Below are 12639 nucleotides of genomic sequence, written 5' to 3'. Positions count from 1 at the left end.
CACGTGAAGTGCTAGATGTATATTGCTTGGCCTCACAACTTTTATATACTGCTACAATGCAGGTTATTCACTAGATCACACACTTGATGAGAGGCTGCTATTTTCTCTTAATACAATAAGCCCTTGCATATCTTCAGTTTGTAAAATGGCATTTACGGATACCTGGATGTAGAGGGCGTCGTTTAGTAAAAGAGAAGTAGTTTGGACTAGTTTAAATGTCTTATTGGCTTGAGCCATCTCATTCACGAGAGTACAAAAGTGTGTTTCTATTAAGGAACAGATAAAAGGGGAAGACACTACCACAAACCTTCAAGGTGGTTAAAAGATTACTCTTTTGGGTCCTATTGCTGCATTCGTGGTCCACACAACACTAGCACAAACATGTTAGCATTGCTTACATGATGACATAATTTTTGGTTGACATTGTACAATGAATGGTAAGCAGTTTCAGCTGGTGCCTGTTTGATGGTTAGTCCAAATTAGGTTTTCTGCAATTAATTGGCGAACAGTAACAATACAGCAGAAAGAGTAATAAGAACAAACTCTGTTCTTTTCCAGCAAGGCCCTTCTTTTGTTCTGTTATGGCATTCTGTTAATGTTTCAGCTTTGTTGTTGGATAATAACCGCACTCAAAAGATTTTATTTTTGGGAGATGTCAAAAAGAGAAAAAGCCAACTACCTGCTGTTCATAATTGTATATAAGTATAACTTGTTGTTATGAGAATTAATGCGTTGCTTTTCACATTACTTTTCAGACCCTTTAACAATGGAGAATAATGAGACGTTGTCGTTCGGTCCCATTATCCAGCAGAGCAGAACAACACCAAAAGCCTTAAATAACACCACAGTGGAAAGGCCGGACAATAATACTCACTCTGCATTTTTGCCTTCGGTGACCCCACCTCTTCCAGACACAACTTGGCTTGACTTGGGTATCACAAACAATTCAACAGTGGACACTATTGTATCGGAGTCGCCCAACACGGTTTCGAATGAAGCATCCTTAAAGAATGAAGAACTTTCGAACCCTGCTTCTCACTTACATCTCTCTTCTGCCTGGAGTCCTCCTGTCCTGGTCTTTGATTCTGTTTTTCAAGAAACAACGGATGTCTTTTTACCAGTAATTATGCCATCTTCATCCCTTGTAGACATAAATGTTGACCCTTTGACTTCCTTTAGTCAAGGGGATACTCATGTGAAATCTACAACCTTTGTCTCGGATGGTACTCTTCTTCTATTAAGTCACAGTGAAACTTTGTATGAAACTTTGAATCCTACAAGCACTTCAGAAGACCTCACCCATTACGCTTCTCAAGGGGAGGCTTTTTCAGCCCTGGAAAGTTTAAATTCCATAACTTTTTTACCTTTTGAAGACTCTACTGTAATCTTGCCTTCGGTACCCTGGAATTTGCAGAGTGCTACTACTATAGTCACACAAAGCAGTCTATCAGAAAAAGGTTCCAGTTTCTATTCTGCCAAGTTTGTGGACAGCACATTTGTCAAAATGGTTGATTCAAGTAGCTTTACAGTGACTGTCGAGCCCACCAATGCTGCTTCTGCTACAGGCATAATGCCTGTATTATTTTCAACGAGTCTTCCAGATGTGTCCTCGTCTGCTCTGCTTGAAGAGGTCTTTGTTGACCCTACTCATTTGTTTACATCTTTAGTGGTTCCAGAAATCGCTAGCAGTATAACACCACATTTGCCTGACAGTTCAGAAATGTCAAGCCAAGTTGACATCTTTGCAGAGCTTGTCAGCCCAGTGCCTTCAGTCAGACCACACACTTCATGTGTGCACTGTGACTATACCTTGGTCCCCCCACATGTTCTCTCCACTGAATCCATTGAACATGACTGGGGATCAGATGAGCTTGAGACTCTATCATTCACCACTTCCTTATTGGGTAGCTTCACTCATCCAACCAGCCTCATTACAGACATGTATGAACCAGAGGAACCCTCTTCAGAAGTATACAACACAGCCTTCCCTTCCAGACTTGTTAGTTTGCTATCCTTACATGTTATTGAAGCTTCAGAGGGTACAACAATGTTTTCAAATATATATGGCACAAGTATGACCAGTAGCATATTCACAACATCCATACCTGCTGACATTGGATCACCACTGGAAACACTGTATGACCAAATGACTATCAATGCATCATTGTCTGGTTTTGAATCCTACTATTTTATACCTACTCCCACAGCTCAACTTTCTTCAGGAAATGTTAGAGTAGACATTGAATCAACTTTTACAACCTCAGCAAACACAACTGAATCTACAGCTGCCTTTGAAGAAACAAGCCTACCTGAAGCTCCAGCATTTAAGCACACTGAGTCAGTTATATATCTTGGCACATTAACCACAGTCTTCTCAGTGGATGAAGCATCAGAGGTTACAGATTTTGTGTTAAGCCACTCCTCAAAACTGTATGTTCTTGAATCTGATAATCTGTCTTTTCAGATGTATACTTCATCCTATTCACTGACGCCAAGCATTTCATCATCTCTGCTGCCCCAGGTCTCACCCACTGTACATGCCACTTATGAATTATTTGGCAACTATTCAAGTATTATATCATCTGGAATATTCCCAACTGAGATCTTCAGCATGGACCTATCACAATACACTCCATGGCAGACCTCAAGTCTTCAGTTTCTTCAAGAATCTGAGGTGACACCAAAAACCAGTGCTGCTGAAAATTGGCCGACATTAGATTTCTACTCTAGGACTACTGTATTATCAGATTTTACACCAATTTTGTCAAAGTTTCCCGAGACTCTTTTTACCTCAACTTCAAGTGAAGCTAGCTCTTCACTTGAGACTTCCTTTCTCTCATTCCCTACAACCAGATCAACCATGGTGCTCCTTACTTACACTCAACCTTCTCTCACCAGCAGTGGCATGCTCGATGAAGCAGTTTCGACCTTCTCATCTACCATGCTGCTACCGACCGAAACATTTATCTCCTCCTTACCGGCTGTGCCAAGCTTCCAAACTTCAAAAAGCTTTCTGATATCCACCATTATGCCTACTGTTTACTCATCTCATCTACCCCAGACAGTCGTTACCACTGCACAACTTAAATCAAGTCAGTATGTTCAACAAACATCTACTATAGATATAAGCACTACCCCAATAAGTTCCCTTATTGTTGGTACATCAGAGACAAAACCACCACCAAAGCTACCAACATCATTGCCTCCACCATCAACAATATCAGCTTCGCCATCAACAATATCAGCTTCGCCATCAACACAGGCACCAACATCTCCACCAGTATCAGGGGCTCCAACATTGTCAACACCACCAAAACCACCCATCAATGCATCTTCTCAAGCAAGTACTACAGTTGAAACTACAAAAGCTACTCCTACATCTAGTCTTTCTACAACTTCCATAGTGCGCACAAGTGGCCGTACCACATCAGCACCCACATCTAAATTTTCTACAGCATCTACCACTGTTGTAGTTGGCACAGCTCCCCCAACCACCACAACAACCCGGCAGCCATTAGTGTGTGACATCAATGCAACCGATGCCTATTTAGTAACAGCAGGTAAAGTCAAATTTATCATTTGCTACTTATATTTCAACATGATTCAAATGGTTCACTGAGACAGTTTTTACGGAGGTTCTTTTGCCTGTACAGGTTACAGCTTTTAAATCTTAAAAAGCACATTTATGAATTCTACTGATGTGAGTGTACTGATCTTACTTGGTCAAGGCTAAGGTTTTTGTCGTAGTATAAACTTGCTGTCAGACACACCCCTTTCCTCCTTGTTTCCTTTAATCACCCGCTCTTGCATCTGTTGTATGACATTATCATGCATGTGTTTAAAACACATGCCTTTTCCAATCATTATCTTTACCACACAAGCCTTTACCACTTGTATACCTTTACCACCCATGCTTTTACAGCTCAAAGCATGTGAAATCTCTGCAAACACTAACATCTATATATATATATATATATATATATATATATATATATATATATATATATATATGTGTATATCCATGTACCACTCGCACACACACACACACACACACACTTCATATATTACACACATACATTAACGTTACTTATTTTTTAATGGGGGAAACCCCCCAACCTCCTTCATTTTTTTGAAAATTATAAATATTTTCTGTGGGGGAACCCCCCCCTAACCTCTTCCTTTTTTTTGTACCCTTACCACCCTATATCCTTACCCACTCCTAAACCCTAAAAACACCACCGTATGCACCTAAAAACACTTAACCACCATATGCACCCCTAAACCCAATTATTATATATATATATATATATATATATATATATATATATATATATATATATATATATATATATATATATATATATATATATATATTTGTGTGTGTGTGTATATATACTTGCACCCAGAGTCCTGTTATCTTTCTTACCGCTCTTCAACGTCACTGTCACTTCCACTACCCCTGTCTTTGCTTTTGCAACTGAGAAATCGCTCCCTTCCGATCACAACTTCCCGGTACCCCCTTCTATCCTTACACTGGACTCTTGAGAGCACCTTGAGTCTGTCTCCTTGCAGCCTCTCCACAAACCCTACTTTTGTATAATCCTTTCTTGTTTGTTAGCGAAGTTTGTGCTATAAGCATCTTTTACCTACATAACATACAGTTAATTTGTTTAAAGGTGACTAAAATTAACTTGGACAAGTCCGTTTAGAAATAAACAAATGTTTCTAGCACCTGCTTTGTTTTAATATAGCTGATGAATAATTCTCTGGATTTATAAGACCTACACTATCTTTTGCCAAGCGAGTCATTTCAAGTAAAATGCATATACCATATTTTTGTTGAGTGTGGAATAATGAAAAGCTCTACCTGAGAATACCAGTGAAAAAACACGGTTAACAGTAGTTTGTTCAAATCCAACTTGATGGTGGAAACATGTTGCTAACATTTCCCAGTATGTGCTGAAACGGCTTATGAATAAGGTTTGCACATCTGCTTTTATTTATCCAGGGAGTTGCTCAAGGGCCCCCACTGTAAAGTCTGGGCAAGGCCTTACGTTCTTTCAGTTCTGCTGGCTTCATAGACTCTGCACTGGAATCTGTCCCTATACCTTTGATAGCACAGAGACATCAGCAGGCGTATGTCAAAGTAAATAAACAATAGGCAGTAACAAAACGTGGATGTAGCAAAACAAGACTGTGTAAATCCTTCTTGGCTGGGGGAAAATCAGCTAAAACAAAATCTGCACAATAATGTTATACAGTAATGTTATGAAAACAGTCAACTATAATGCAGAGAAATAGATGCCTCATTGTGATTTCAATTGCAAAAGTTTTGTGGGCTTGATTGACTTTGTGGCAGTTCTGTCCCCGTGGTGGCACCCTTGGGCCTATTTTCTAAAACGTTACAAACAGTACTTACCATGTGGAGAGAGCATTATTCCAAGCAGGGGTCTAAAGCAAAATCCTGCAGCGCATGGTTGTGGGGCAGTGGGGGTGTGAGTCAGGGGCAAAGCCTCCAGCGGTCCCCAGTCCTTTTGTATTAGTTATGCATATGGCAAGAAAACTATTTACATCACTTGAATCCTAATAACTTTTGTTTCCCCTTATTTAGACCTCTTCTTAAGATTTAGACTACACGTTTCCACCATCCAACCTCATGTGGACCAATGCTTTTGTTATCTAGCTATATACTGAGTTTAGAGCAGATAGAGAGTTTTTCCTCATAGCTGGTCTTCTGAGATGTACTGATGCATCCATACCTCGTGTCTGTTTAAATCTATGCAGTCCTCTTCAACAGCAGCGAAGTTAGATCTTTTTGCACAGTGGAATGCCAGCTTAAAACCAAGTATATTTTTTGACATATCTGTCAAAGGAAGCAGCTCCGCTTCTGTTGTCCTTCCATTTAGGGCATCATCACTATCAGAAGTTAGGGGGTCCTCGGATCCTTCAAACTATTGTTGATTGAAAGATTGTTCTCACAAATGTGATAAACTATTAATGAAGGTCTTTGCCACTACTATAAACCAAATGTTTGTATATGTTATATACACAGTTTTGAATGTCATTTATGTGCCCGATATCTTTCACTCGATTTTTCACATCTCTTGCAAAGATGTTTTATTCTTAACCATGGGATTCTGTCTGATATCCATAAACAGTTGAATATGCCTGTACACATGCAGTATCTCAGGAATACTTAAAATATTTTTTGTATTTCGAAAATACATTAACTAAAGTCATATAAAGAGGTTGAGAGACCTTGAGATGTCTACACCTCAGAGTGAAGCAGTGATAAGTTAGGGGAGTACCTTCTTAATGCTTCTGCTCCAGCATTCTCCTAATCAGATCTTCCCCCGAGGAGGTCCAATTCTTCATTCTGTCCCCCAGATTGTTCCTCATGCTACTCACATTCATGTGCATGGTAGACATGAAAACATCAATGCCTGTATTCAATATCTTGGTTGTCTAAGGCTACCCGCTCAGTTTCAGAGTATTCTTCCCTTTTGAGATCTCTCATGACATTAAGGGCATCAGTATACAAGAGGTGCTTGCATTTGGCACTCCTGCAATCAAAAGTTGCATTCTTCTGATAAACCAGCAGAACCCTCAGCTAGGAAGATCACATACATTTCACCAACAGAAGATTGCTATAATATCCATCAGCAACTGAGATTCAGTCAAGTAGCACTATAGCTGATGGCTCTGTCATTTGCTTATCCCTGTGCCACCACTTCTCCTTTAGCAAGACATATCACAGGACCCAGGATATATCAAACATGGAACAGAGTCCGAGGTAGATTCTCTGATGGGAAAGCAGAGGAAAAAAACTCCACATGTTGCCACTCAAGGGAGCAAGCATTACGTGAGAGACAGGAGGAAGCATTCTCTTTTCAAGTAGATCACCAGGGTGTTGTTTTCTTATGGGAAGTCCAGGAGAGGATCCTCTGATAGATGAAATCCTCCTTATCGTCCTAGAAAGGTTTCACCGCCAACTGCTGATGAGGGCATATATGAGAACACCTACGTGAGTAGTTTCTTCGCAAGGGCACCAGACACTCCACCATCTTGGCTCTCTCCAGTATATGATGTAGTTTCCTCCACAGTGTATTAAACTGAGCTTCTAAGAAGTCGAGGTTGCCTCTTCAGTGTACATCACTTTTGTGATTTTTGAGACCCTACTCCCAAACCTGATCAAAGACCATTTGTGGCACCTAGTGGTAAAACGCAGCACAAATAAATGCAAACCTCATGAATATGACCCTTTCTTTCATTGATTCATCCTACTACAACACTCCTTGGTAGCCTCTGTGACTAAGAAGTGCTGTAATGATTTTGAATCAACTTCTGTTACTCCGGAATAGGAGAGCAGGAAGATTGATTCCATAGGCATGAATATTTGCCACATTTAAGTTACCTGTTGAGTGCTGCTAGTTCCTCTCCTTTCTCACATAGATACGGTAATGCTCTTTGGTAAATCTTTGATAAGTTTGTAGAGCTATGAGAAATCTTCAAAGAGATACTAAAGAAAGGAGTGATCAAATCATAGGAAATAATTAGTGTTACAAAAGATCTCACTGCCCTGGTGGCTTCCATGGTTTGCTAATGGCAGCCAGTCTAACTCTGAAAACATCTGCTGAGCCTGCAGCATTTCAGGAAAATGTCAGAGTGGCAGAATTACCAGTTTGTTCGTGATCACTTGTAATGAGCATATGAGGTGTGGGAAATATTCTCAGCCATTCACCTTTGTGACAGTGGATAACAAAAGACAAATGGGTGTGCCGTATTGTCAAGAATGAAATCAAAGTTAGGTTTTGCTCCATTCCATCCAGCATATCACCTGAAGTGATAATCCCCATTTGTCTAGACTTGCTGGGCCAGGAATTGCTGTCTCATGCACAAAAATACAGTGACCCTGGTTCTAGAGTATCAAAAGAGCAAGAGCATTTGCCTCTGATGTTTCTTGGTCAAGGAAAAAAAAAACATGACTGGAAAATCCTCCCATTCTGGAACTGTAATTCGCCAATCTAATCAAAAGAGGCTAATTTATGAACATGAGATCTTTCCACATCAACTCCATGGAGTTTAGATGAACTTCTAGTAAACAATAAGTCAGACTTAAGATATTCGTTACTGCAGAATCCTCACCTTAGGATATACCCAAGCACCAGACTGGAAACAGAATTTCTTTCCAGCATAGCTGCTGCATGCTGGAAGGTGGCATCATACATCTCAGCGTCAATCTTGTGCATCCCTAGAAGTGATATTCAGACTCGCATATAAGCAGCACCCTAGCAAGCTGACATCAGCTCCTTCCATTTTGCACCTTCATACGCAGATACGGAGCCATCTTCATTTTCCCTTTCAGTTGACAAGTTTTTTCCCCCTCAAAATTCTTTTCTATGTGCAAGGTAAAAAGTCTGCTCCTAAAACTACAGTATTCAAACCTTGTAGGGACGCTCACAGGTAGATGTCTGTGACAGAGCTAGAGGTGTGCAAGTCAACAAAGTAACATGGAGAGCCAGGCCATGGGTTTGACTGAGCTCTGAGAGCCCATGCACGTGCCAGGCTGTTAATATATTTGGCATGCAACTAATGCATCAAACATTGTGTTAAAATATAATAGTCGCTTCAGAATTACTAAAAGTGATGATTTTTAATAAAATATTTGTATTGATTTAAAAAAAGATTTTTTTTTAAATCAAGTAAAATTCAGCTGTAACAATAATAACCCCTTCGCTGCCAGGCCTTTCCCCCCCTCAGGTGCCAAGTCTTTTTTTGGCTGTTTGGGGCAGTTTGCGCTTAGGCTCTCATAACGTTTTGTCCACATAATCTACCCAGGCAAAATTTACGTCCTTTTTTTGCCATCATCCTAGGGATTCTAGAGGTACCCAGACTTTGTGGGTTACCCTGAAGGAGACCAAGAAATTAGTCAAAATACAGCGAAAATTTCGTTTTTTAAAAAAAAAAAATGGAAAAAAGGGCTGCAGAAGAAGGCTTATGGTTTTTCCCATGAAAATGGCATCAACAAAGGGTTTGCTGTGCTAAAATCATCATCTTCCCGGAACAGGCAGACTTGAATCAGAAAACCACATTTTTCAACACAATTTTGGCATTTTACTGGGACATACCCCATTTATAATATTTTGTGTGTTTTTAGCCTCCCTCCAGTTAGTGACAGAAATGGGTGTGAAACCAATGCTGGATCCCAGAAAGTTAAACATTTTTGAAAAGTAGACACAATTCTGAATTCAGCAAGGGGTAATTTGTGTAGATCCTACAAGGAAATCCTACAGAAAATATCAGCTGAAATAAAAAAATATTGAAATTGAGGTAAAAAAAAAAGTAATTTGTCTCCACGTTTTACTCTGTAACTTTTTCCTGCAATGTCAGATTTTTTTTAAAGCAATATACTGTTACGTCTGCTGGACCCTTCTGATTGCGGGGATATATAGGACTTGTAGGTTTATCAAGAACCCTAAGTACCCACAGTCCATAAATGAGCTGCCCTTTGCTGTATATCCGGTATACAATGAAAACCCATTGCAATTCATTTGCTAAAATATAAAGAGTGAAAAAATAGGTATATTGAAAACCTTTGTATTTCCAAAATGGGCACAAAGATAAGGTGTTGAGATGTAGTGGTTATTTGCACATCTCTAAATTCCGGGGTGCCCATACTAGCATGTGAATTACAGGGCATTTCTCAAATAGACGTCTTTTTTGCACACTGTCTTACATTTGGAAGGAAAAAATGTAGAGGAAGACAAGGGGCAATAACACTTGTTTTGCTAGTCTGTGTTTCCCCAAGTCTCCCGCTAAAAATGGTAGCTCACTTGCATGGGTAGGCCTAATGCTCGCAACAGGAAACGCAACATGGACACATCACATTTTTACATTGAAATCTGATATGTTTTTTGCCACTTGCCTAGCTGTAGATTTTGACCTCTAGCTCAGCCGGCACCTAAGGAAACCTACAAAACCTGTTCATTTTTGATAACTAGACACCTAGGGGAATTCAGAATGGGAGGGGCTTGTGGGGCTCTCACCAGGTTCTCTTACCCAGGACCCTTTGCAAACCTAAAGATTTGGCTAATAAAACAAGTTTTCCTCACATTTCAGTGGCAGTTCTGGAATCTGAGAGGAGCCACAAATTTCCTTCCACCCAGCGTTCCCCCCCAAGTCTCCCGATACAAATGGTAACTCACTTGTGTGGGTAGGACCTAGCGCCCGTGACAGGAAATGCCCCAAAACACAACGTGGACACATCACATTTCCCAAAGAAAACAGAGCTGTTTTTTTTGCAAAGTGCCCAGCTGTGAATTTTGGCCTCTGGCTCAGCCGGCACCTAGGGAAACCTAGCAAACCTGCACATTTTTGAAAACTAGACACCTAGGGGAATCCAAGATGGGGTGACTTGTGGGGCTCGGACCAGGCTCTTACCCAGAATCCTTTGCAAATCTCAAAATTTGGCTAAAAAAACACCTTTCCTCATATTTTGGTGAAAGAAAGTTCTGGAATGTGAGAGGAGCCACAAATTTCCTTGCACCCAGCGTTCCCCCAAGTCTCCTGATTAAAAATGGTACCTCACTTGTGTGGGTAGGCCTAGCGCTTGTGACAGGAAATGCCTCAAAACACTATCTGGACACATCAAAATTATGAAATACAAAACTACTTGTTTTTGCAAAGTGGGGGTGGGTTTCACCTGCGTTTCTGGTCCTGGGCTCATCAGCCATCTATGGAAACCTACTAAACCCAGATATTTCTGAAAAATACCCGAGGGAGTCCAGGGAGGTGTGACTTGTGTGGATCCCCCAATGTTTTCTTACCCAGAATCCTCAGCAAACGTCAAATTTGCCTAAAAAATTACATTTTTCCCACATTTCTGTGTGGGATCACCTCACCGGGACAAATTTCCTAACACGTACTGTTCCCCTCAGTCTTCCGGTAAAAAAGATACCTCACTTGTGTAGGTGGGCCAAGTTCCTGTGACAGGGAGGAGCCAAAAACATGTCGAAATTGAGGGGGAACCAAAGCGGGTCCAAAAGGGCAGTTTGAAAAAAAAAATCATTTTTAAGCTGACAAGTGCAGCAGAATTTTTATTGGTATAGATGAGACAATGCTGGGTGGTAGGAATTTTGTGGATTCCTGCAGATACCGGAAGGTTCCATCACAAAAATGTGGGAAAAATGTGTGATTTCGAGCTAAGTTGGAGGTCTGCAGGGCACTGTGGGTAAGAAAATGGTGTGGGGTGCATGTGAAGCACACCACCCTGGACTCACCCAGTTTTCAGATGTGTCTAGGTCTTGTGGATTTTTCTACATGGCAGCGTCCCAAACTCCAAAAAGTGCAGCCCTCACCATTCCAAGTGGGACGATTTTGAGGGTTAGCCACGCTGTCATGGCCCAAATGTCAAACCAAAACCCAAAATAATCGAATGTCCTCTTGCTTGCCATGGGATAAGATGTTTTCGTGTGTGGGGGAGAGCTGAAAGACTGTTACCCCCTTCAGTTGGGGTGGGGGCATAACCAGGCCCATACTGGTTGGTAGCCACCATCCCACTATGGTCTAGTAGACTTTCTGCACCCACGGGGTGTGGAGCGGGGGTTGGGCAGAACAACTTTGGCCCCATTTACTGGTGGAAGGGGGGCAGAAGGGACTTCCAAAATAGGACGATCTGCCCCCAATGGGGGCAGACATGGCCAACAGTAAAGTGCCCCCATGGGGAGCGACCCACCAAACAAAACACACACACCAATCCCTGATGCCTAAGTTGTTTCTGTGCCCCCCGTGCCAGATCGGCCAAATTGAAATAGGCTGATCTGCCCCCAAGGGGGGCAGAAATGGCCTAAAATGAATTTCGCCCCCCCCCAGGGAGCGACCCTTGCCAAAACGGGTCTCTCCCCACATATAAAATTAAAAACAAAGAAAAAAAATCAGCACTGGTGTCTAGGGGGGTTTCTGGGGGCAGAAATGGCTCAAAAGTAATTTGTCCCCCTGGGGAGCAGCCCTTGCCCAAGGGGCTGGTCCTTTCATGTCAATTGCAAAAAATATATATATATATTCCCGGGTGTCTAGTGGGCACTTCTGCTGCCCGATCGCATCACGAGACATGACCTTTCTTCTCCTTTCATGCCTTTGTCGGCCCCTCTAGTGATCCGAGGAGAAATGCAAAAGCATTTCTCTTACGATCTACGCTCGAAGCTGAGTTTCAGGGGCAGGCCTCTGTTGAGGTCAGCGTGCGATCTCGCGCTGATGTTATCAGACGCCACAGGGGGGGGCAGGGGAGGAGCATGGGTGGAAGGGGAAGTGATTGCCCTTCCATCCCTGCAGTGGGGGCGCTGAGGCGAGGCTCATGGCGGGGGGGAGCGCTAGCGCTCCCCCCATGAGCCGGTACTAGGACGTAACGGTTACGTCCTTGGTGCCTCAGCACCACAGCCAAGGACGTAACAGTTATGTCCTTGGCTGCGAAGGGTTAACAACCAGTGAAACAGTTGAGATCACCACCAAGTTCAGTTATTTGACATGTAATTTACATTCACATATAATTCCACATTTTTTGGGACCATTCAGTCATTGCAAGCATTGGATATGTGTTTGTCATTGTGGAAGTGCCATTTCACACCGTGTTCATGTTCGTTC

At 41.8% G+C, this 12639-nt stretch overlaps 1 protein-coding gene across 2 annotated transcripts in view; it reads left to right on the top strand.

Annotated features, from left to right (window-relative positions):
* The window catches only part of KIAA1549 (KIAA1549 ortholog), a 664130-nt gene that overhangs the window by 193476 nt on the left and 458015 nt on the right, over window positions 1–12639 (top strand). For both annotated transcript variants that reach the window (XM_069227988.1, XM_069227989.1), the window contains exon 3: window positions 756–3560. In XM_069227988.1, the coding sequence (XP_069084089.1) occupies window positions 756–3560 (2805 nt within the window). The remainder of the gene's footprint in view (window positions 1–755; window positions 3561–12639) is intronic.

This window comes from Pleurodeles waltl, chromosome 4_1 (assembly GCF_031143425.1).
Source record: "Pleurodeles waltl isolate 20211129_DDA chromosome 4_1, aPleWal1.hap1.20221129, whole genome shotgun sequence".
Lineage (NCBI taxonomy): Eukaryota > Metazoa > Chordata > Amphibia > Caudata > Salamandridae > Pleurodeles > Pleurodeles waltl.
The sequence above is the reverse complement of the archived record's forward strand: the minus strand, read 5'-3'. Positions and strand labels throughout refer to the sequence as shown.